This window comes from Hippocampus zosterae, chromosome 3 (genome assembly GCF_025434085.1).
Source record: "Hippocampus zosterae strain Florida chromosome 3, ASM2543408v3, whole genome shotgun sequence".
NCBI classification, from domain to species: domain Eukaryota; kingdom Metazoa; phylum Chordata; class Actinopteri; order Syngnathiformes; family Syngnathidae; genus Hippocampus; species Hippocampus zosterae.
Window position 1 is genome coordinate 17,855,983 of NC_067453.1, and position 26,862 is coordinate 17,882,844.

The 26,862-nt window shown below is 41.4% G+C and overlaps 2 protein-coding genes across 10 annotated transcripts in view; one reads left to right on the plus strand and one right to left on the minus strand.

The window, feature by feature from the left end:
* LOC127598052 (tumor protein p53-inducible protein 11-like) overlaps positions 1 to 26,862 on the plus strand; it is an 823,313-nt gene that overhangs the window by 286,258 nt on the left and 510,193 nt on the right. The window lies entirely within an intron of this gene.
* The window catches only part of LOC127598035 (pleckstrin homology domain-containing family A member 5-like), a 380,167-nt gene that overhangs the window by 60,186 nt on the left and 293,119 nt on the right, over positions 1 to 26,862 (minus strand). For all 9 annotated transcript variants that reach the window (XM_052061519.1, XM_052061521.1, XM_052061522.1 and 6 more), the window contains 3 exons: positions 21,480 to 21,880; positions 21,311 to 21,387; positions 19,734 to 19,791 (listed from right to left, as the gene is read on the minus strand). In XM_052061519.1, the coding sequence (XP_051917479.1) occupies positions 19,734 to 19,791; positions 21,311 to 21,387; positions 21,480 to 21,571 (227 nt within the window). In that variant the 5' untranslated portion in view covers positions 21,572 to 21,880. The remainder of the gene's footprint in view (positions 1 to 19,733; positions 19,792 to 21,310; positions 21,388 to 21,479; positions 21,881 to 26,862) is intronic.

The following is a 26,862-nucleotide window of genomic DNA, read 5'->3' on the forward strand; positions in this document are numbered from 1 at the left end:
AGAGTCAAGGCCGCAAGGCAAGAAGGCAACGAGTAATCTACAAATAGAGGAGTTAGCACGAGAGATCAATGGCACGGTGAGGAATTCTCCGGCAGTGGGAGAACTGCCGGAGTCTCATTAATATAGGAGGGTAATCAGCCCGAAATTACGGACAGGTGCGCAGATGGCGGGTGAGAAAACCCGCCACCTGCTGGCGGACACGCGACGTGACAGATTCTCTCCTCTTTCATCTCAAACTGCTTCAAACAACATAGTGTGTGACGGAAAAGTGGTTAGGACGGCACGACTGTCCGTGTTTTATGTTATGTGTTGTGTTTATTATTTTACTTTATGTTAACTGTTTTGTAAAGCACTTTGTTACAGCTGCCGCTGTTGTGAAAGCACTATATAAATCAGCATGTATTGTATTGTATTATTGATATAAAATAAAAAAAATAATGTAAAAAAGATTGTAAGTGGTTACATGGACCAGAGTGGCAAATCAATCTTAGGAAAACTGACAGAAATATCAGCATCGGAACATTGTACATGCAAAATTTAAATTGTACAGTTTATGATGGTCTTTTTTTTTTTTTTTGCTATGATCAATAAAAATGTGCGCATATATATACATATATATATATATATATATATATATATATATATATATATATATATATATGTTTTGATAATCATACAAGTTAGATATAGCATAAGTCTGTCAGCCATGCCTGGAAAGTAAGGCACAAGGTGAGGTAATCACAAGTCAGATTAATTATTGATACTCATCATCACTCGACTAAGAAACTGTTTTTATGCAGGACATGTGACTGCACGGAACACCGCCAAAGTGCCATAACCTACTTTATGTTTACAAGGAATGTGACATTCCTTTTATTCTTTTTTGCACAGCACCTGGCAGAACGCCGAGATACTTTATTTCCAACCAGGATGCGATCTTGTTATTTACTGTGTGAGTTTGTATAATTATGTGTCATATTTTCATATTTTTGACAGCATTCAGAAGAATTCATCTGGTAGAATGACAAAGACATTTATTTATTAAATGCTGACATCTCAGTGGCTTATCGGCACCAAAAATTGCGGAACAGGCACCGCATCCCGATATATGAACTTTTATAAAGTTGATATATCAAAATGTAAAGAGCAGAGTAAATTATGTAGGCGATGACTTCAATTAAAATAAGTGGAAGTCACCAAGTAGTTTCTAAACAACAAAAATAGTACAACAGGTTGAAGATTATAAATAAGATGGGTGACTGACAGAGAAAGTCAAATCCACTTAACAAGTTACCAAGTATCTATCAGCACTGAATGTAATCCCAAGATGAAGAAATTAATATAACCCAGCCGATATGATGCACATTTCTTTCTTTTTTTCTTTTTTCCTCCAGTTCATGTACTTATGGCGTTGATTCTCGGGGAATCCATTTCTGTTCACGCATTCTTTTTGTAACCGTTGGTGATGACACAGCGAGAAACAAAAGTGTAATATCAATCACAGGCCATATACATTATTCAGTAAAAACACGGGCTTGCACAGTTCAAATATTTGTACAGCCAGGGACATCCAGAGCTGAGGACAGAGCGTGGGAGAAGACTCTCACAGCAGAGAAATAGCCCACAGCTGGGCAATAAACGCAAAGAAATAAAATGCAGAATGCCTCCCTGTCGCCCATAAACGCAATTAAATCACTCACCCGTATTGTCACGATGCATGCTGATTTGTCCCCTCATTTATTTTCATGAGGTGTAATGCTTCTCATGTCACTGATTTAACCCTTTCATCCATCAAGTAACCTGATAACACGATAAGCTGTCCACTGTGGTAACCACTATCCCTGAGGGGGTTAAATTTTTATTTGTAGCACTTGAGAGTAGCAAAGAACCATTTACCTACCATACACTGTATACATACCGGTATATACACACATATACATACAAATAGCTAGCTAGCTAGATAGCTATGTAGCTAGATATCGAGCTAGCTAACTAGATAGATATGTATGTGTCAAGCAGCAAACTATACCCTGCACTCATGTAATGAGGGGGCTCTTACAAGCATTATGCACACAGAGTTGTTCTCTTGCAGCTGTAAAACCCCAACCTGAAATCCACCTCAGATGCGTTGCAAGAATGAACGATTTCAGGCATGGACTTGTACCAGTTCAGTTGAGTCAATTCATTTGTCTTTCAGCACAATGCGATTGACAGGTGACCAACCTTGGGGGTACACTTTCTTGCCTGAAGTCGTTGAGATAGGCTTCAGCTAACCTGGCGGGGTGAACTGTAAAGTAAATAAACAGTGTGTTTAAATCGATACGTTGCTCCATCTTCTGATTGGATTGGTAATCGATTATCGTTTTTTTTTTCTTTTTTTCAAACTCACTGATCAGAAATTAGCCCCAGAATCCTGATAACGTAATGAATTTCATGTGGGCCCCCTTAAAAGGCTGAAATCTGGGGACAGTCTGTACATAACGCCTTCTTATGCATACCAATCAGTGAATCTTCAAAACTGTCAAAACTGTAGGTTCCAATGCGGATCCAAAAAAAATATGATGTAAAAAGCTGAATTTGGAGCAATTTGTTTCAGGAAACAGTTGACTGCTCCGAATCGCTCTGTGCACAATTCGCCACCGTGTTCCAAGAGTTCACAGCTGTGGAGTGTTTGGGCAGGGTGACGGCTTCCAAAAGCTGCCTAATCAACACAAACCATCTGGAAAACAACGAGCCTACTGGATGGAGGCAAACATGGAAGACAAAGAGGAAGTGAAAACATTCTTGGATGTCAAGGCAAAATAGGACAGCTGTAGTTAGGTTAAGAGACATTCGTTACCCAGATCACAGAGAATATGTTCGGAACTTAAAAAAAAAAAAAGAAAAATCATCAACATCCACATGACGATGCTTTCTATCCATGCAGTCAGTGTGTAACAGGAGCAAACAAATGCCATAATATCAGATTCTCTACACACTTTGATTAAAGTGGAGGACACAGCACACCATTCTACTGGCCCATTGCAACATTACTCTTTAGGAATGACATGGATGGAGCCGATTCGATCACATTCTTTTTTAATAAAAATGAAATTCAGGGGAAATGCCAGTCAAGCAACAGCAAGAGCCCCACGACAGCAGCTGTCCCTCGATTCAACCTGGCACCACATCAGCAAAGGGCAGATCACTGCAGATTACTATGGGGATTACTCGATGCTCTCTCAGCATTAAATACGAGATGGCACATATCTAAGAGGCTTTGGGACGAAAAAATTAGGATCGGCTAAATGTTTCCCTTTGAAACCTCAGAAATGGGCCTACCATCGATTGCCAGATTCATAGTTGTAAAGATTAAATGTTCATGTTCATTCATTGCAAACTGAAACGCGAGGAGCAACCTATGAGACGCAACATACATGAACGTAGCGTTTTGCGAGGGAGTACGTTTTTGTGATGACAAAAATGTTTTGTGGAACATTAACAGACTCAAGTGTAGTATAGTGACCATTTATCATATCAAAGTGGTAAATACATTATCTACATACACACATATATACAGTAAACATACATATATTTGCATACATAAAAATACACACACAAGTGTGTGTGTGTGTACCAATTCAATCACTAAATTATTTAAGGGAGCACCAAGTAGTAAAATGGAACTTTCAGTACATTCTGATGCTAATCTATGTGAGAAGGAAGCAATGTACGTACATTGCCTGAAGGCTGCAACTTCAGTCACTAATAGCCAGTCATGTAATTGAGACGGATTAGCATGAACGTACTATACATATACTTATCACTTGGGTCAAATACTCAGTATCACAAGGTGCGAGACCTTCCATCCTATACAGCACTCATCCAGTCCAGAGACACGAAGCTCAGGTGAAATGCGGACTACACGCAGTCAATTGTAGGGTACACAAAACGGACACCTATTTGTAGTCACAATCACACCATTAGTGAGTGGGAACTGAACCCACACTGCCTCAACCAAAGTCAGGGAAATGTACTGCCGTATCAGTAACTATTCACTAAATACTTCGACCACATACAAGTAAAACTGAGATAGTTGATTTTTTGTCTTTTTTTACAGACAAAATGGCCTTAATCATGGCTGGAAGCAACCACTGGCATCAAATGATCTCCGAGACATATGTTCACACACACAGCAGCCAAACAATTAAAACTGTTTTTCTCCCAGTGCAGGCAGATGGCAGCTGAAGAAAAAATGTGTCTCTTTATTTGTGGGGATCCAGTTACACAACATTAGACACGGATGTCACAGAGGCGTTTAAAATAAGCTTCATGATTATTAACCTCTCGTTACTTAACCCTTTTTACTTTTTGACACACTCGATGTCCACATTCTTTGGGCTAAATGGCCCATTCTATAAAGAAGGAATTTTGATTATATTTTACTATATACCGTATTTTCCGCATTATAAGGCACTTCGGAGTATAAGGTGCACTATCAACGAACGGCCTATTTAATTTTTAAAAATGTTTTCATATATACGGTGCACTGCATTATAAGGTGCATAGAATAGAAAGTACAATAGTGGCTGCGGTTGTGTTATGCATCCATGAGATGGAGCTACGCTAAAGGGAATACAATACAGCTTTATTTATATAGAGCAGGGGTGCCCATTATGTCAATACTGATCTACCGGTACCTTAGATCTACCGGTAGATCTAAGGTACCGGTAGATAGGTCCCAAGTAGATCCCAGGAGTGTCAAGGAGAAAAAAAAACAAACAACCATTTGTGTGTCTTTGTACATGTTCGAAATATATTTTTTGTTTTAATGTACGCTGCTCCCTAATCATCCTATCAGTCTCATTTTCACAAAGTCTCATTTTCCCCCCAAAATATTTAAAAAATAAAATAAAGCAGGTAAATCTTGAATTTACGGTGGCACGTGATTACGTCCCCGGAAGTTGTTAACGCTCAGCAGTCTGCAATTGCAGCTTGTGATCAGAGCTGTTGCGCTCTATTATCGTCATTATTCTCATTGAAGAGTTTGCTTCGTGTACAATTCACCAAGGGCACGGGCAAAGAACAGGAATCTAGGAGGGCCCAGGGAAGCACTTTAAAACGTTACGTGTGAGCTACGATAGTTAATAGGCTGCAAAAGTGCATCGCATGCCTCAGTTTCAGGCTGTTTCTCATCATTGCGTGCCTGTGTGTGTGTGTGTGTGTGTGTGTGTGTGTGTGTCCCCGCGCCGGTAAGGGTAGATCCCGGGAGGTTAGTTGATCGAAAAGTAGATCTTCGGTCCAAAAGGTTTGGGCACCCCTGATATAGAGCTTTTACAACTAGTGCAGCTATAACAAAGCGCTTTCCAGAACATTTGTTAAGACTAGAACAGTGGTCCTCAACTAGAAAGGCTGTAGGTCCACTTTTCATTCATGTATTTATTTATTTTTTGTAAGACCAAGGTCCGGTCCCATGCACGGCGGTCATGGGGAGCAGGGCTATATGCCAATTTAGTATGGTCAAGCCAAGCTTATACAAATCAACACTCCTCACAACCAACCAATAATGGGGTGCATGAAAATAACAATTATTCACTTTGCCAGTACACAGCAAATAATGAGAGGTATTGTGTTGAGACCGAGGAACTCTTATTTTGTTAAGTTGTGCCTGCTTAATAATAGAAATAGCCCTTTTAGGGAAATAAGACACTTTTACTTTAACTTTGTTAAACTGTATTTGTCTTTTTTCCCTTAATTTAACAAAAGCAAAACAAAATACAAATTTTACCAAAATAAATACTAAACATGAAAACAAAAATATTTTCATTTGTACAATTCCCCTTTTCACATCCCCTCTGAAATCACTGAAAAATATATCAGAAGAGGAGTTAAGAACCATTTTAAATACTGACCCAAGGGAGCACAGGAATGTGCAGTGATGTTCTTCCACTAAAGGGGAATGCAATGTCTGAGGCATGCAAATATTACTTGAGGACGCCATTGGGATGTTCATTTACCATGTTGCGGTGTTCTGCTTTTAAACAGCTGCAAAGATCCCCGGGTAGACGGGAGCAAAACTGCACACAATCGAAACCTGCCGCGATTCTTCTTGTCTAATTGTCTGTGTGCGGCTCTCCTGTGCTGAAGCTGTGAGCACACTGTGGCGTCGTGCATGCGTCTGTTTCCTGACACAATCACCCATTTTGAATGCGTGACGCTTATTTATTGCCACACCCTAAGTTCAGGAGCCAATCAGCACATCGTTATCGCCGACATGCCCTGCTCAGCCATGAGCATGAGCCAGTTCGGCAAACATGATACACACAAAGTCACGCTGCTGCATCGTCTGCAATACATCTGTTCGGGCACGCAAATAATAAAATGGATAATTTTAACAAGCGATCGCGGTACTGCGCAGATTATAGTCCAAAAATATAAAATGTGTAACGTAAAAATCACTTTATAATTTATTATTTTATACAATTTGCCGAGGGTCCGGACAGAGGAGTTTCGGACAGAGGAGGTCGGCGGTCCGGTTGTGGATCGCAGTCCGCCAGGTGAGGAAGACGGGACTAGAATATTGATATAAGGGGTATCGGATTATAGGGCGTGCTTTCGAGAAAATAGAATGCTTTTCGGTGCGCCTTACAGTGTGGAAAATACGGTATTGAAGTTATGTAAGAGGCTAATCCGATCAACTCTTGATTGCGACGATACATTCTGTTCTGAATCGTGACAGCAATTTGCAATACCCCCAATATAAAATACTGTAATTGCTCCCTGGCTCCATTAAACTGAAGGTTAACTGTGTAAATATTTGTGACCGAAGCTGCAATCGTGTTTTGAGAAGACAGAGGACTCTATAACAGAGCAACTGAAATAAACACTAGCAAGTGAGAACATATGTTTCTTGCAGTGAGAAGCACTGCATCTGGATAACCGGGGTGGCCTCTAAAAATGTGTCGTCAATATTTCATTTGGGCTCACGAAATAGTCACGCTGGTTTCTTCTGAATGTGATAAAATTAGAGCTGTCAAACGATTAAAATATTTAATCTAATTAAAAATGCAACTGTCATAATTAACTCAAATGAACTAAAAAATTAATTGTGATTACTCACACATTTTTTATCGTTTCTGAATTTCCTTTTACATTTTTTGTCCTATTTTTCCCCATTTTAATGCTCTCATCAACTTGGAATCATGAATCAGTTTTCTATGTGCCAAATGCAAATATTTACTGAAATAACAATTTCAATTTTCAATTTTACATGAACATTTTTCACTTGGAGCAGTTGTTCACACATAATCTCTCACACAATATTACTGTCCATCAACAACAAAAATATTTTGTCACACAACAGCTGCTTTAACAGCTTTTTTAATGAAATCAAAACAGAGCAATATAACATTATAAAGTGCACATCTAAGGTAAACTATAGTGGATTTAAACCATGGTTGCATACTTTGTTTTTCTCAAGTTTGCTTTGAACACAGCAGTCTGTTTCTGTATGTTCGTTGGAGAATAACGAGACCCCGGACATCAGTGTTCGTTATGTGCCGCTGTATTCAAAACTGCCGGACGGCCGTACAAACAAGCGCAAGCACTTCCCCCGTGCTGCTGGGGCAAACCATTCTGAAAGAGGGGGGTTTCACTCACCATAACAAAGTCAGGCTATGTTGATTATGTTGGTCCTTCTTGCGTGGAAGTCTCTCTACGGTTTTTGTGTCTACCTCATTTCGGATGACCACACTTGGTTCGATGACAACACTGGACACGTTTAATTTTTGCTAGGTCGCTACAACAGCAGCGCAATGTCACTGTCAGACGAACACAGAGAAGCTCCACCCACTCTATTTATATGGACACGGAACACTGTAACCTTCCACACAAAATAGTTCCAAACAAGTAACAATCGCGTCAGTGGCATACATCGTATACCTGTATGATACACAGAGAGAGAAGAACAGATAACTTTGGTCTTGTCAGTGGAGTAATATGGCAACTTTTTAAAAGTAAAGTTTCCATTCATAAATTCTTTAAGCATCCGTTTTCGGTGTCTCGCGCTGCCATGGCTGGCAAAACATACATGGGCGTGGACTTCTGCAGTGCGCTTGTTGTTTTGTTTCTGGTGTATTTATAGAGCACCGTAACATCCGCTTGTGACGTGTGCCGCGTTAATCTCGCGAGAAAAAATTTAATCCCGTTAAAATTCATTTAAATTAATGCCAATAAAAACGCGCTAAACTGACAGCTCTAGATAAAATTATTACAAGTGCAACTGGACTCGATTTTCAAGGTTTTAGCATCAACGCAGTCCCAACATTTCGTCATAAACATGCCCTTGGATTCAATTATGGTGGAGCATTATACTTACAAGGTAAAGTACTGGTTATCCTCTCAGTACTAATATATACCTGCAATATTTTATATTCATGTAATCCATTTTCTATATCGCAGGTCCTCGTTAGGGTCAGCTGGAGCCTATAGCAGTTGGCTTGGCGCAAGGGGGAGGGTACATCCTGGACTGGCCGCCAGCCAGTTGTTGTGATCAGACAAACAACCATTCACACCCATATTCACACACACCGCAATTTAGAGTCTTCAATGACCTGAACATGCATGTTTGTGGAATGTAGGAGGAAGCCCCATTAAGTGGAGGAAATCCACAAAAGCACGCGAAGAACATGAAAAATGCAACACTCACGCAAAGCTGAAATTCGAACCCGAAGGCAAAACCTCTAATTTAGGAAAGCTCAGCATTTATGAGCAACAAAGAAAGCCATTTTGCTAAACAAGGAAAAAGCAGGCGAGATTTTTACTCCTTTTATCAGTCAACGAAACCATGCCATTCAGAGCCACCAAAACCAATGCCGGCATCAGTAATCATAAAAACAGTACGATACACCGACACCCGATACCACAGAATTAGGAGTCACGTCAGCTGTGAGAAGTTACTTTCAGAATAGAGAGACAACACTTTGAGGTGACTGAAAATTAAGCTCTGCAAAATGAATGACCTCCTCTCGGCCGACGAAAGGAGGATTCGGCAAGCGCAGAGCTTTGCATGTCAGGTCGCCCACTCAGCTCTGCATGCACTCAGTTGAGTCGTGTTTCTTTAATCATCTGGAATAGTTGCTAATTACATATTCATATTCTGTTTGTGTTGTGCGCTTTATCCTATAATGTTGCTTTTAAAGTGGCATTTCATAAATGAAAATGCACTTTATCCATATTCAACTCATTTTCACAGTCATGGATTCTTCGAATTTTGTGCAGCTCACTCGTTGCATTTCCGTGTCAGTCTGGTTCGGTCGTGTCATGAATGTTGGCTTGCAGTTCGTGCAGCCGCCGGCATGTCACGGCTGCATGAGGTGCAATAGGACACCTTATAAATAAAAGTAAATGTGTTTTTTATGTCTTTCTGTTCAGCATTGCAAACACATTACTAGGGAATTACTCAATGTATTGAAACACTTTAGTTCAGGGGTCACCATCTGAGACCTACAATACTGTACTTCTTGGGTACTGATTAATGTGAAGGGCTCCCAGTTTGAGATCCATTTATGAAACTATAAATCTGCCCAAAGTACATTTGATGATATTAACCCTTTCACACAACCTGTAACCTGATAACATGATAAACTGTCCACTGTAGTAGCCGCTGTCCCTGAAAGGGTTAGAGAAGGCAACTCACCTACAGTATTATATTACATATCCAAACCCGTCGCCACGGGTGGACCACAAGGGGCCTTGCCCACCCACCAAGATGCTTTTTTTTTTTAATAAAGGTAGCCCTTTAAACATAAAAATATAGAAACATTTGACTTTCGTTTGATTGATGGTTAATCTTAACTGCAAATGTGCCCCCTCCCCACATTAAGGCTGGGCTCCGGCAATGGAGCTATACATATCCATGCAGAAAACCACCATCTTAAAGCCTGCATATTTTAAATAAAGTGAATGATTTTAACAATTTGTGATGAGCCCTGTAAAGGTCAATCTAGATCCCACAAGAATAATGTGATTTCCGTTCTTGGAATATGTCTTCAAGAGAAATTAAAACCTTTGCCAATGACATATACTGCTGCTCCTCTCATTATTTATTGATAGAATGTCTTCCACTAGGCGGCCCGGTAGTCCAGTGGTTAGCACGTCGGCTTCACAGTGCAGAGGTACTGGGTTCGATTCCAGCTCCGGCCTCCCTGTGTGGAGTTTGCATGTTCTCCCCGGGCCTGCGTGGGTTTTCTCCGGGTGCTCCGGTTTCCTCCCACATTCCAAAAATATGCGTGGCAGGCTGATTGAACACTCTAAATTGTCCCTAGGTGTGAGTGTGAGTGCGAATGGTTGTTCGTCTCTGTGTGCCCTGCGATTGGCTGGCAACCGATTCAGGGTGTCCCCCGCCTACTGCCCGGAGACAGCTGGGATAGGCTCCAGCACCCCCCGCGACCCTAGTGAGGATCAAGCGGTTAGGAAGATGAATGAATGAATGAATGAATGTCTTCCACTGGTGCTGAAGATATGCATTCAATTTTACTGATTTAACAAAGAAACAGGCAATTATGTTTTAAGAGTGTGACAAATGAATCCATCCTTCATGTCTGTAATAAAATGTTTCGTTGTAGTGATGCATTTGAGTGTCAGTGAAGTGTCGGCAAGATTCAATAAATGATGAGGAAAAATAAAATGAAAATTGCCATTGCAGTGAAAACCGATTTTCTGTAACTTGGCCACATTATTCCTAAATACAATACATGCTGATTTATATAGCGCTTTCACAACAGCGGCAGTAGATGGAATATTTATATATATAGATTAAGGAGTAATAATTTTCTCCTGCTTAAATGCCCTTTCATTGCAAAATTGACCCAGAAGCTTATCAGCAATTTTTATAATTGGCCGAAGTTCAACATGAATACACCTCGGACTTCAGACACGACACTCCAAACTGCCACCTTCAGAAGTTCTCCGATGACTCTGCGATTGTTGGCCTCATTACAGAAGGGGACGATCGGGAGTACAGGGGACTGACAAAGGACTTCGTGGACTGGTGCCAGCAGAATCTCCTCCAGATCAACCCTAGGAAAACTAAGGAGTTGGTTGTGGATTTCTGCAGGAAAAAGTCCTCACCAGCACCGATGAACATCCAGGGTATGGACATAGAGAGGGTGACCTCCTACAAGTACCTTGGTGTTCTTCTGAACGACAAACTGGACTGGTCTACAAACACGGACACCCTGATTAGGAAAGGACAGAGCCGACTCTTCCTACTCAGGAAACTGAGGTCTTTTGGGGTTCAGGGGTCACTCCTTAAGACGTTCTATAACTCGGTGGTGGCCTCGGCCATCCATTATGGCATTGTCTGCTGGTCAGGCAGCATCTCAGCCCGGGACAGAAAGAGACTGGAGCGACTGGTCAGGAAGGCCAGTTCTGTCCTGGGTTGCTCCCTTGACACTCTGGAGGAGGTGGGCAACAGAAGGATGCTAACTAAGCTAAAAGCTATGATGGCCAGTCCCTCCCACCCCCTCCAGCCCGCCCTGACAGCACTTGGTAGCTCCTTCAGCCAGAGACTGTTACACCCGCGCTGCAAGAAGGAGAGATACCGACGCTCGTTCCTACCGACTGCTGTCAGGCTGATGAATAAAAAATAACAATCATAATAATAATTAAATGATGTGAAGGAAAATCGTAAATAGTACTGCGATTTATCCATTTGTGTTCATATTGTATTTAATTGAAAGATGTTTGTTGTGTTTTTTTTTCTCTTTCTCCTTTCTTTCTACATACATTCTTGCTGCTGGAGGCTGTAAAATTCCCCAGTGTGGGACGAATAAAGGATATCTTATCTTATCTTATCTTTCTTCCTCGGCTCTGCTTCATGAATAATACAAGAGAACAAGTGAGCAGCCTTACGAAAGCAGTGACTGCAGAGTACAGTCTAACATTATTTCAGATTTTATGTTGCGTTTCATGTTGATGCTACTGCAAATTGCCCACAAAGGACACTGACAAAAATATCCTTGAATGAGACAAAGAATGGAATTACTTAACCTTACTTTGTAAGGTTCTGCAGTTCCTCATTAGTCGTTTTTTTTTTTTTGGGAATGAAATCAGAACCAAGCACAATTAGCTGCATTCCAAAAATTAATCATTAAAAAAAAATACATCGTTGGTGACCAAAGACATGACATTTCTGACTTTTCGTAAACATGAGTGTTATAAATATTCAGCATCAATGAGTCAAACAACTGTTTAATTTCATCCTGAAAAAGGTTGACAGGAAATTATTTGTCAACTGGCAGTATAAAGTTCCGTTGTCTATTGAGTTATATGTATTGAAACTGTGATGTAGACATGGGGCATCCTGAGTAATAATCAACCTGCGGTGGTTGCTGAGTTCGGACTGCTCCAGCTTCCTCCCAAAGCATAAAAATAGATTTTAGGTTGAAATGAAGACTACATTGCAAGGGATGTGAATATGAGTGCCAATGGTCTCAATGTGTCACATGTGCGATTGACTGGTGATCAGTGCAAGTACGTATCTAATCTCTCAATCTATCATTTTACCTTTAGGGTCAAAAAACATGCAGTATACTCTCTCAACAGCCGTTTCAAAACTATCTGTCCGTCAACATGACAGAATGTTGAAAACCCTGGCCAGAGTTTTTTAAAGCTTTGTTTTTAAGAACCAAAGCTAAGGTACTTATTTTACTCTGTAATAATCTCTTCAAATATAATACTGAAGGTTCCGTCTCAATTTACTCACATAAGTACTTGGTGCAAAATCTGACAATGTTTAATTCAACTCAGATGACTTTGTATGAATGGCACCAAGCAAATTTGCAGGTTGATTGTACTTTCTACCATCTGGTGAAAGAGCATTTCATTGTTCTGCCTATCACTACACGTCACTGGCGTAGATAGTTGAACAATGGTACATACACTATATGGTTAATTAAATAAATAATTTTCAGACAAAGTAAGTGAAATTAGATAATATCCCAGATGATCTCTCACAAGACACGAGTGTGCCAATGGCTCCTTGGTTGGAAAGCATTGGCCCAAGTCATCTGGGTTGGGTGACCACTTCTCGGGGACCCTTCACGGTACAGGAGGAATAGAAATGGACAGATGGCAACAATTACCCAAAAATGTGGTACATAAATTTTCTTCACCACCCACATACAAAGTGAACACTGTGAGATGAATTCATAGAAATTAAATCGATGGATAGGACAGCTTGTCACAACCTAAGCAGGTGTTATAAACCTTCTCTCGTGCATAACTGACAAAAATGCTCCGGCACAAACAAAAATGTTCTGCAAAAGAAATGTTGAAAAAAAATATAATAAAATTAAAAAATGTCCAGTGTCACATAAATTTACGAGGTACTGAACTTAAGCAGCAAGCAGCCACGCAGGTTTGGGCAAGTCAGACCAAAAGGTACATTTTGGCCACAGAGAACAGTAAGGTTTGCATGTGCTACCTATGGCGTCATAGTCGTCTAAAGACAAAAAAAAAACAGGAATAATCATAAAATGCTTGCATACTGCTTGCATAAGTGTTTCTGAGAATAAGTATTCTATTCCATGCAAGAAGTCTACCGTATTTTCCACACTAAAAGGCACACTGGATTATGAGGTGCACCTTTAATGAATGGCCTATTTGGTCAATTTTTTCATACATTGGGCGCACGGCATTGTAAGACGCAGTCTACAATGTATCAACTAGATGGAGCTACGCTCAAGGAAACACAAACAGAACGATCGGATGTCAGTAAAACTTAATTAATAAGGCCGCGACGCTGTTCACTTAACCAACAGCAAATTATAACATTGACTCGTTAATGTTGAACTCTCTTGCCACTGCTTTATTTCCATGTTCAACTGCGTAACGATCACCATATGTTTGAACTCTTTTGTCAGCATGTCTCGAGGAAGGAGCCATTTCGGGGTCAAAATATTACCGTAATGGCCATACACAAGGCGCATCATATTTTAAGGTGCGCTGTGACCGTCGAAGAAAATGGAAGGCTTTTAGGTGCGCATTTTAGTGTGGAAAATACGGTACTTGGTTTACTAAACATCATTAATACAGTTGGAAGTTTTGGCCATGAAAAATGCTGAATGTAAAAAGTAACTGCTTTCGGAACCTTTCTTCTCTAATGGCTGAAGATGTGCCAATACAACTTAATACTGGGATGGATTTCTCTTCTTTGATTTATCACATTGGGAGAAGAGCCAGAAGCTGCTGGATTTAAAAACTCGAAGACACTACTGCTAATGAGTAATTGGGAATGATTGACGCATTCCTTTCTCCTCATCACGCTATTGCAAATTGAAAAATAAAGAGGCGGTTGTAACTACATATTTGGCATTGTGCATTTTTAAAGTGACACATATTGGGGAGGCCACTTTAACAATCATTAAGTTTAATTAACACGGAGTGGCTAGATCTGAGTTTCTCCATGAATTGGTTCTTTGTTCTCAAATGGAGATGTTTTGCCAGGATGTTTGTACAGATTTGGTGTGTAAAATGTATTTGATAATCACCACACACCAAAATGACAGTTTATTTTTGTGGACCATGCAGAATGTTTGTTTTTGTTGTTTGTTCTGTTGAGGTGATTTACAATGCAATTGACTTTGAGTGAGGAAAATACGCTAATGCAGCAAGATGGCTGGACAACCTATAACAGAGCTGTCGTTTGCCAAGTGGACTACAAGGCTTGTAACACGGATCAGTCTTTGTTCCCCAGCGTGCAACAGCCACAATCGCCCACAACCAGAAAATTTGAAGTGTCAACACTGTCAACAGGCTGCAGAAGAGCACACAGCCAGAAAACGAAGAGGAAGATGAGGGTCTTCTTGTACTGAAGAGCAGGTGCATGTTGTCACATTTTAAAGACACTTTGGGCCATTTCAAGCAAAGCAGTCATAGCCATCACGTACCAGAGCAGATTGTTGCCTGCAAGTCGGAAAATGTGTCAATTGGATGAGCTCTGAATGAGTTATATGGCTATTTTAATTGCATCCGACTAAAGCATCCACACGCGTGGCTTAAGGATTGCTGCACGGAGCCACACAGCAAGATCAGCGCACATAAATTGTGCTACTTGTCAAATAATCGATAACCATCCTCTGACTGTAAAATATGATACAACACATTTGAAAATCAATCACTAATTAAACTGAGGTAAACTTTTTACTAATTCCTAAACAATCATTGCGGAAATAGTCCGGTCACAGCAATTGTGCTAGTGGCTTTGTTTTCAACGTAGAGATGTGCTGTGGTGCTCTTTGTTGCACCGAGTGTTCAAAGTGATAAAACACTCGGCTATAAAGTGACTGACTTTCAGCTTGACTGCCTGACAGCCTGCCACATGGAGCAGCTCAAATTCATGTCGAAGTCAACGTGGGAGAGTGAATTCATGGTGACACGACACTCTTGCATCCTCTGCAATGCAAACTCATCCTCCTGGTGTACCACCTTCATTTCACAAAAGAAACCCACTGAAAAAGGTGACAAAAAATTTCAATTCTTATCATTATTGATGGTGTCCTTTTATTTGATGAGAAACAACTATTAAACAATAGTGGGCAGTAGCGATCAAATGATACTCGGGTCTGGATGGTCTGCGTGGCACAATACGCCCTGAGGTCGCATCTTTTTTTTTCTTTGGGGTGGTCAATTTTATCATGCACTTTGTATTGATGTTGCACGGTCACCCATACACAGTAACTTGTAACTGTGTCCGACTTCAAAGAGTAGCTTACAATAAAAAGTTAAGCCACTAGTGTCTATGGAGAATGCATCTCCTGTGTCGCTTGAGATCAACATAAATATGAATAAATAAACAAGATTCTTCAAGTACCTGTAGTAGGAGCATTTCTTGCTCAAGATTTGCCGCAATGGACAAAAGTAGTGTTTGGACACCTCAAACTAAGTTTGATGGCTGAAGAAAGTAGTTATAGAACCCCTCAAACTACGTCAGTTTGATGACAAATAAATGAAAGAGAAGAATGCATGAAACACCTGTACATTTGCATTGTGTTCTGCAGATTTCCTCAAAATGGATTTAAGATGAGTGAACCATTTGGTTGAAAACGTGACTAGACCCAGCAAATGAAATAATTTATGTATATCCAAGTCTTCGAGCCGAGCAATATGAACATGAAGCTCTTCAAATTCCTGTAATGCTGCAGGCTGGCACAAACCCGGGAAATGCTTTTCATCTATTTAAGACAAGTGGCATGTTAAAGTGCGAGCAAATCAAATACACTCAAAAAGCAGAAGGAAAACAGACTTGATTATGCGACTCAAACTCTTAAGTGGACTTGGGGGTAAGACTGAATCAATAAAATCAACTCAAAGGCAACAGTTACACTTTGCCCATACCCACCATGGACTTGCACAATCTTCCTATGCATAATCATTAACTTTTGACGGGCCGCTTGGGTACAGATATAGAGTGCAGTTGTTCCAAATCACGTGGACGTGCAGGAAATACGGAAATAACTTCAAATATAAATATAAACATAAATATATAGTATACACACATACACACACACACACACAGTATACACACACACAAACACACACACACACACACACACACCTTTTCCAACTTGATATACCCGACTTCGTCATTGTAAATCGGGCGATATTCAGGGAATCGGTAACTTTTACCGTGAAGGAGATCGTGTTATATTTGGACGGATGATTGATTATTTGAATGATATTTGTAGAGTACAACATCGTGGTTTGGGAACTTGAATGCTGCCGTGAGGCGTGTCGTGTGAACAGCCGTGCAGCCTAAGTGTTCTCGATTTCAAAAGATGTAAATATGTTTTTTCTGACTGTGAAATGACATGCACTGTTTTGTGTGTACTTTAGAGGGGAGATTATTTGTGTTTTTCCACGTATTTCGTGTGCACCCAACATGACGGAAATTGTTCGGTAAATGTGTCCGCCTCCCTCTCAACACATTGGACTGTCATGTTTAGTCGCTCTGCACTTTAAAGTTTCAAGGAGTGTTGTGGCGAGTAAATAATGTCTTTTTATTTCTGTTTCCCTATCAAGCAAGCCACTGCTGTTGTCAATTGTTGTATACTTCTTTGATCTCTTAGATACTTTCTTTGACCTCTTTTAAATACTTTTCTTGACCTCTTTTAAATACTTTTGTTTGATCTATTGATCTCCAATCAGACATATCTCAGTCTTTTATCTTATTAACGCTGTGCATTTTCTATGTTCAGAAGGGAATAAAGCCCACGTAAAAATTATTTTGTGTCTGGTCAAGTCTTTCCACAGACCCGGCCACCCACCCGCACCCACATGCATATACAGTACATCTATCTATCTATCTATCTATCAGATAGATAGATCTAGATCTATCTGATAGATAGATCTAATATATATATATATATATTAGATAGATAGATAGATATGTCCAGAAATGTGCAGTGCTGGGAACAGCAAGGATACTGCACGGAACCCTCAAGCTTCCTGGCCTCTGATAGAGGACCCGAGCTGAATGAGGGACGGACACCACCCGAGGGGGGGTGAGACGAGGAATTTATGTATGTGTATATATATATATATATATATATATATATATATATATATATAGTAGAGCTGTCAGTTTAGCGCATTTTTATTTGCATTAATTTAAATGAATTTTAACGGGATTAAATTTTTTCTCGCGAGATTAACGCGGCACACGTCACAAGCGGATGTTACTTGTTTGGAACTATTTTGTGTGGAAGATTACAGTGTACTGCGTCCATATAAATAGAGCGGGTGGAGCTTCTCTGTGTTTGTCTGACAGTGGTAGCGACCTAGCGAAAATAAAACGTCTCCAGTGTTGTCATTCGAAATGAGGTCTACACAAAAACTGTAGAGAGGCTTCCGCACAAGAAGGACCAACACAATCAACATAGCCTGACTGTGTTAGGGGGAGTGACCCCCCCCTCCCCCTTTCAGAATGGTTTGCCCCAGCAGCACGGGAGAAGTGCGTGCGCTTTTTTTGTACGGCGGGCAGTTTCGAATACAGCAGCGCATAATGAACACTGGTGTCCGGTGTCTCGTTATTCTTCAACAAACATACAGAAACAGACTGCTGTGCTCACAGTAGACTTGAGAAAAACGAAGTATGTAACCATGGTTTAAATCTACTATAGGCTGAGTACTAGTTTACCTTAGATGTGCACTTTATACTGTTATATTGCTCTGTTTTGATTTTATAAAAAAAGCTGTTAAAGCAGCTGTTGTGTGACAAAATATTGTTTTCACTGTTGTTGATGGACAGTAATATTGTGTGAGAGATTATGTGTGAATAACTGCTCCAAGTGAAAAATGTTCATGTAAAATTGAAAATCAAAATTGTTATTTCAGTAAATATTTGCATTTGGCACATAGAAAAGTGATTCATGATTCCATGTTGATGAGAGCATTAAAATGGGTGAAAAACAGGACAAAAAACTGTAAAAGGAAATTCAGAAACGATAAAAAATGTGTGAGTAATCACGATTAATTTTTTAGTCCATCCATCCATCCATCCATCATCTACCGCTTATCCGGGGCCGGGTCGCGGGGGCAACAGCTTTAGCAGGGAAGCCCAGACTTCCCTCTCCCTAGCTACTTCTTCCAGCTCTCCCCGGGGGATCCCGAGTCGTTCCCAGGCAAGCTGGGTGACATAGTCTCTCCAGCGTGTCCTGGGTCTTCCTCGGGGTCTCCTCCCGGTGGGACATGACCGGAACACCTCACCGGGGAGGCGCTCAGGAGGCATCCGAATCAGATGCCCAAGCCACCTCATCTGGCTCCTCTCGATGTGGAGGAGAAGCGGCTCGACTCTGAGCCCCTCCCGGATGACTGAGCTTCTCACCTTATCTCTAAGGGAGAGCCCGGACACCCTGCGGAGAAAACTCATTTCAGCCGCTTGTATCCGGGATCTCGTTCTTTCGGTCACGACCCATAGCTCGTGACCATAGGTGAGGGTTGGGACGTAGATCGACCGGTAAATTTTTAGTCCATTTGAGTTAATTATGACAGTTGCATTTTTAATTAGATTAAATATTTTAATCGTTTGACAGCTCTAATATATATATATATATATATATATATACATACATATATACACACATACATACACACACACACACACGAATGGTTCAATGAATTTCTGCAGTAAATGAAAAAGAATTCAATTCACATTGTTCCACAACTATGCGTTCATGATAAATAATTTTATGTTGTCAATTTGTCCGTGCATATGTGGCTTGAAGCATTAGGTCGCTTTAGTGCTAAGACCAATCACACAGAGCACAATGCTTCCAACCTGACTTGCACCAGACCACAGCAAAAAAAATAAAAAATCCAAGTTGGCCACTCACCGCCACACATTGGGTGATTTAATGTGTGAGCTCCTTGCGATCTGAACTGTTTCAGCCTGTATCACATTATAACCCATCAAATATGTTGCGGTCCATCATTTTTTTTAATTCATAAAAAGATCAAGTGTCAGTCAAGGAACACAAAGCTGGCTACGGAAATAAGACGTGGGCAATCAGAAAGAGGAAAGTGTGAATATGTTGAAAGGCAAAGCTCACTGGACTGGCGAGAAAGTCCACATAGTTGACTGATATCGTCTTAATTTTCCATATGAATATCTTCAATGTTCATTTCTATATCTCATTATCATCATGATGCTGTTTCTTGCCCAGCCCTAATAGTGGCAAGGTTGCGTCACTCACTTGATGAAGCATCGTGCACCCTCAAACGTATATCCTTCTTCCCATCCAATGGGTAAATCTGTGAAGGAAAGGCAAGCCATTTTGACATTAGCTTCCCATCACTGATCAAGAACTGAGTTTTCTTGAAGAATAACCAAGACTCAAAGACTGTAGAACAAACGGCAGCTTGTTTCACAGCTAAATCTGTGAAACATGCATCCGCTGCAACAATGTCTTGAATAATTGGTTCTTGTCATTTGTTTTCATGTGAATCAAGAACATTTTGGGATTAAAATAAATAAATAAACAATATGAAGTTTCCAAATATTTTGAAATCCATTCTTATTGCAATTCATCCTTTCGGAAAGTGGTTCTCAATTTTTCTACACCAGGTTCCAGTTAAAAAAATATACTTGTGCCACCATCATGAACAACCTTAAAATGCAGTAACACAAAAGTCCTAACTGCTCAAAAACATGACAGAGTCTTTATGACTGAAAATTGATAAAATATTACTGTCAGCTGTTCTTACACTGTGCACAGTGGAAACTAACACTGTAAGCATTAACATTCGGCTTAAATATATGATCAGAAAATGATTAATTTAAATAATGATTGCATAAAACAAGTTAAATAAATGCGTGGCAGGCTGATTGAACACTCTAAATTGTCCCTAGGTAGTGCGAATGGTTGTTCGTTTCTGTGTGCCCTGCGATTGGCTGGCAACCGATTCAGGGTGTCCCCCGCCTACTGCCCGAAGACAGCTGGGATAGGCTCCAGCACCCCCCGCGACCCTAGTGAGGATCAAGCGGCTCGGAAGATGAATGAATGAATGAATGAATGAATAAATACTGTTACTGGGTAAATGTTAGGGATAACTGATAATAGTTTTAGAGTAGTTGTTTCATTTTAAATTGTACAAATCTTCAGAATTCAAGGCAACTGAATTTTACTTCAAAGTTAATACAGCTGAACTGCACTGCACCGGTCTAAAACAATGTTTGTCACAGCAGTGCAGACACAGGAACATTTCAAACATTTCATGTTGCCCAGTTGTTGTTGCCAAGTTGTAAATTTCCCCAGTGTGGGACGAATAAAGGATATCTTATCTTATCAACACCTAATGAGTCATCAATGCAATCTGCAAAGGAATCAACAAAAGAAATAAAAGGGGAAAGGTTGGCTTGATGTAATACATTGCAACGCTGCAGGAGGACAGGTAGCAAAAAAAACCCACATTCATCAGCAATCACAGCAATAGAATAGCGGCGATCCATTAACGAGCAGGTGCTTTGGGAGCAGCTAGCTGTGCCTTTACAAGTAGACTGGCAGTTCACTCAGCAAGGCCATAAGTCTTTTTTTTTACCTGTATTGAAAGTGAAATGTAATTAAGTGGATGGCCATAACAAAATGAGCGGTTAACCACCCGGGGATAGAAGTGTCACGACCCAGTGAAAGGTTGGCATATGGGAGCGCCCACTTTGTCACAGCCCGTTAAACAGACACGCAGCGCGGTGTCGCTGCCGCCGCTGTGGGCAAGAAGCAGCCATGACGACGCTTTTAGAGAGACCAGCGAGGCAAAGTAACGGACGCCTCACCTGGAGTTTTCCTGTGTCCGGTTATGACAGCCTCGCCGCTCAGGGGATGCAGCCAGGTTGTACTCTTGGCTTCTTCGCTGAGGCGACGGAGCGAGACGCATGACGTTAGCGCTCACCATCACCATTCGTGCAACGGCGTAACCGTAATCATCAACACACACACACTTACTTGACGAAGAAGACGCGTCCGTCACGAGTAAGTCCATAACTCCAGGAAGAAGGTAGACCAGAAATCCACTCGGGCTGGAGGTCCGCCGCCATGTCTGCCAATGGAGAGAAGCGCGCGCAGGCGAGCAGGCAAAGCGGCGCGTACACGGAAACCTTGGCAACGGCGGATGGCAGCCGCCAGGTACGCTTCACGACATGCCCACTCTCTGACGTGGCATGTTTGAAAGTTGTCCGGAATCACTTTCGCAATTCCGTTTCGCTCTGCCGGATGTTATTGTTGTCGCAGCCCAGCCAGTTAAGTGCGTGGTCGACCAGAGGGGCAGGACCAGATGATCCAACCGTGACGCCCGGGGACAGCATCGATCGGACGGGGGCGGGAGGCTTTAGAAGTGACAGTCGGACCTGTCAAAGGGTAAACACAAGGGTCACGAATCGCACTTGTGATGGCTCTTCTCAAGTGCGAGTACGGTTGTCTTCCCAAGTTTTCGAAGTGGCAGAAATATGTGAGACGCCGCTTGGTTACAATGCCCTTTGCCTTCAAAAATGTTCTTTGCAATATGTTCTATGCGCCCCCACTCGTCTAAACGCGGTATTCTGGTTAATCGCAGGGGGTTGCCATTATGCCACCTGCTGTCGACTGAAAACGGGGATCGTCGCTTATTGTACTTTTGAAAAAAAGTGTAAGTTGTTTTTCAGTGGATGGCTCTTCTTTACGAATGACAGATGGAGAGATGGAATCCTTTAATGCAGTTTATAAGAAGAAAGAACAGGAAAAAAAACGTCAAAACAATTATTAAACAACAATATAATTTAGGTATGCTTAACGTGAAATAATATGATGCTCAAACATAAAATGATAATATAACATAAGCTTACAAAAGCTTAACGTCGCTAATGTTAGGAAACCGCTGTGAATAGTCACCAAAATGCACGTGCACATCACTACTTGTGCCCACTTCAACCTCTGAAAATAATGCTTACAGTATTTACATTTTGCAACCACAACAGGCACAAAGTCAAGATATCAGAGGAGTGACTTCAAGACATCCCTGTGAATGTCCTTGAGTCTTGGAGGAGACTTGAGGCTAACTTGAGAGTCTTGAACATGAATCCGGGAGAGATCTGAAAATGGCTGGATGCCTTACATTATGAAGTTTGACACCTGCTTCAAAGAAGGATGAGTGTGCAAAGTCTGTGGCATCATATTTAAAAACACCTGAGGCCGTAATTGCTGCCAATTGTGCATCAACAGAGTATTAAGCAAAAGATGTTTTTTAATTTTATTTTTTACTTAATTTGGCAGGAAACAACATTTTATGTCGGCATATGATGTTGACTTTTGAGGGGGGAATTAATTTATTCGAACACTAATAAAAAAACATTGAATTTTATCCATCCATCGCTAAGATGTTCTCAAAAGTGGAGTTTTTTTTTCCCCAAACCCAGAGGAAATGAGAGCTCAAAATGAAATCTATTCTCTGTCCCTCCCGATGCTTGTCAAAACTGAAAATTAGATTTTGACCATTTACTCATATTTCTTGAATGTGTTGTAGAAATAGCCCTCCTTTGCCCGAATCCAATTTAAAATTGGATAAAGCTCTCACTTTCTTTCTCAAGTGAGCTGTCTGACATAATACGCCACTGATACACAAGTATGATTAACTCAAATAGTGAGTATGCTGGACATCAAAGGAGAAGAAAATGTAATATTTGCTACTCTAACACTGAAGGCTCTGTTGTCACAGATAGCGCAACTGCATTGTGTCGAAAAAGCCAACGGATTCCGATGTTTGTAACAGCGCAAGGCTTGATGCGCATGTTTGCCATTTGGCAGAGCGGTCTCCGTCAAGCTGCACGGGCTGGCGCAGCCGACGAAACCTCTTGGAAATGCCTGGCAGAGTGAAAATTTGGTGGCAGAAAGTCTAAACGCCTGCTCAGTCCCTGTCTTACACGGTCAGTTTAATACGATGTACAGGTATTCTGGTTATAAATATGTGAATAGCTGGGTTCAAACCTTCTAAATCATTGTTTTATATTTATTAGCTCATCCCACTGGGCACCTGGGTATGAGATGGCACATGCATGATCGATACGGGTGCGGGGGGAATGTCCTTCACGGCGCAGATGATCTTCTGACTTGCATGTACGACTAGCATGGCGCCCAATGAAAGGAGCCACGTTGATTGGCCACAATTGAAGTCATCTATGACCACTCCCACAGCGGCGCAGTCGCTTTATTTGTCCGTAACTAAAGTTGTCTGGGACCACTCCTACAACAGCAAAATACTCCATCTCAGATCCACCGGCCTGCGCTTCTACAAAATGACCCAACATCTTATCCAACTCGCCTCCATACAAAGTTACATCACTTGCTGTGCAGGATTTACGCCGGTCACAATAATAGACTCTAGTCTTCAACGACACGATGTGCAGGACCCACCAAAGCCCTTGAGAGATGTGATGAGTGATCATGGCATTCGCTCACACTTAGACCGACTGAGACACACACACACACACACACACACACACACACACACACACACACACACACACACACACACACACACACACAGACACTCTTTCAACTTACTCTTCTTTTAAGTTAGTGTCAGCCATCTTCTGTCATTCAGCTGCAAAAGTGTCGCATCAGCCTTTCACACCAAACAAAGTCATCTAACACCTCTGTCCCTCGCCTGTTTGTTCCCATTGTATTCTATTGTGTGCTGAACACGTTACCTCACTGCTGTAAGCGGGGTAGGGGTGGGGTGGGGGGTTTTGGGGGGTACATGGAGCTTGGTGAAGGGAAAGGGGTATAGCTACCAAATGCTAAGTCATCTGCTTCAGAGAATAACCCTAATCAGAGGGGAACCAAGGGCACTGACGTCCCTCTAGTCAGAAGAGAAAAAGCAATGAGCAAACTGATTGTACAAAGAAAATACCGCTCCGTTTTGCCTCAGGCCAGTCAAGTGCGACATCACAATTTTCTCACAAATGTCTCTCTAATTAACCTTATCTGTATACTGATCAGAGTTGCACAGGCAGTGTTATACATTGTTTTTCCAAACTGTCGGCCCAACCTTGGGATACATTTTGACAATCTATACGATAAAACCTTTTTTTCTGTTTGTGTCTTGCTGTTTATTCAGTAAGTAATCAATTCAGTAGGTCCAATAGCCTGGAAATAATTGGATTAGGGCCTGATACCTGTAGCTGTATATTCGTGGGATCTGAAAGGAGGTAATGTCTGCAACCCCGTTTCATTGTCTTTCACATTCTTAACAGAAAATCTGGAATCAGCATTGGACAACCACAATGTTAGCCCTTCCTTCCTTTTTCTTTAACGGCAGAAAAACCGCGTGAGGATGTGGGAAATCCCAACATCAATATGAAGTCAGTTCAGTTCATCGTTTAAATGCAGCCAAACCTTTTTTACCCACCGACATGAATGATACATGACACGGTTCAGATCTTTCCATTATCGCAGAAGCAACCCAATACTATTTAGGTTAAGTGCGAGAGTAAATGAGAGTGGGTCAAAGCAGTGGCAAACTGTCAATTGCGGAGGTGGATTTGTGGTCTTGAAAAAAACCCGAATCAACACGACGCAAGCATCGGTTTAAAAATGCTGAGACACGACAAAAACACCTGCGCCTGATTCACTTAGCAGAAGGCATCTTACATAATTGTCTTCACGCTCAGTTAATGCACGCTTCTCTGCTCGGTTATACAGAGCACACTCGCACCATCAGAATGTAATTGATGATTGCACATCATCAAGCAATTGCTTTGTTCTGGTGCCGGCCCAGAAGTAACCATGTGCACGTCTGCACTTCGGAAGAGGACGCGCTCGCCACTTTAGACCGGAGGAGCAACTTGGCATCCGTGCAGCTCTCATCTGCTCGGCATTAAGATCCTTGAGACAGAGGCGTCCGCCAGACTCTATTTTATTAATTGAGAGCGATTCCGATTGTAAGTGGGAGCAATGGAACTGATCCTGCAAGAACGTTGCAATGTTGCGATTAGCTGAACAACAATAGCAGCTGATCTACAGGTTCAACCTCACTAGAGCCAGCGCATGGCGGCACTAACCCTACTGTCGTGTTCAGCAAATACCTCACGGATTGCCCTGAATGAGGTCATCTGCGCTCCGATTTCAACACACGGTGTCATTTGACCAACAAGAAAATGCCTGAGGCTAATTGGCAGCAAGAACACAGGAAGCTGAAATCCGCGGTGAAGAGCACTAGTTTAGGGAAATATTTGTTTAATGACTCTTATTGTTCTCACTCAACATGCCTGAACCGTCACTAGTCGAAACCCGACAACCCACAAATGGACCTCTGTGGTCCGTTCATCAGGTTCGTCGACCACAGCGATGACATCATAAGATCCATAGCGTTTTTGAGTGCTGTCAAAACAGTTTGGTTTTTCATTTAAAGTGTCATGATGTCTGAATGTGTTGGTATCCTTTGTGGAATTCGAGGGTGATGTGTGTAGCATGAGTCAGTTGATTGTGACCCGAAATGTTTTGCAGCTGTGGTGTGGCCATGACAAACACCGAACGATTGCGCCCACAACTGTTTTGTTGTGGTTCCACCGATTAAAACGTACAACGACGCATCGAAGGTCAAACAATGTGTTCACAGGCGCTCTAAGGTTTATTCAGAGTTCAAAACATTTTGCCTCTTAGAAAGCAATGGAACTAATCTATGAAGCCAAACTGTTGCCATCATAAAATATATGCACTGTAGCTATGAAGGCAGAACATTGTAACTTTTTTATGTCATATTAGTGAAAAAAATATGTTTCCCACCATTGACAATAAGATGTAGCACCCACCCAGTTTTGCAAATTAGAGTGAATATGCGTCTCTGACGACAACAACAAAAATTGCACAGCTCACTATGCAGTGTACATTCAATGAGTCTTCTTTTGTTATCATTGTCTCCTCGTGTCTGACTTGGCCTTGTTGGACTGAGCAACCAGGACAGCAAATCTTTAACCATGTTAACCACGTTAAAAGTCACAGTGGCCTGCTCTTATTTTATCCCTTTTGGGGACAGCGCTTACTACAGTGGACAGCTTATCATGTTGTCGGGTTACAGGTTTTCATTATTGGTGGATGAAAGGGTTCACGTAAAAATTTCAACCATTTGCTTTACTGACCAACCAGGACAGAGACGCTCGTATTGCCATCAATTCATGAATACACTTCATTCATGTCTAAAAAAGTGACATACTGTAATGCAAAGGTCTCTCTCATTCTGTCATACATGGAGGTGGTTGCGCTACTTTAGAGATGATTTTGTCAGCAATGTTTAATTCTGAAGTGACAGGTTTGGGGTTGTATCACCCATCAAGCAGCGTAGTGCCACATGTGCTCA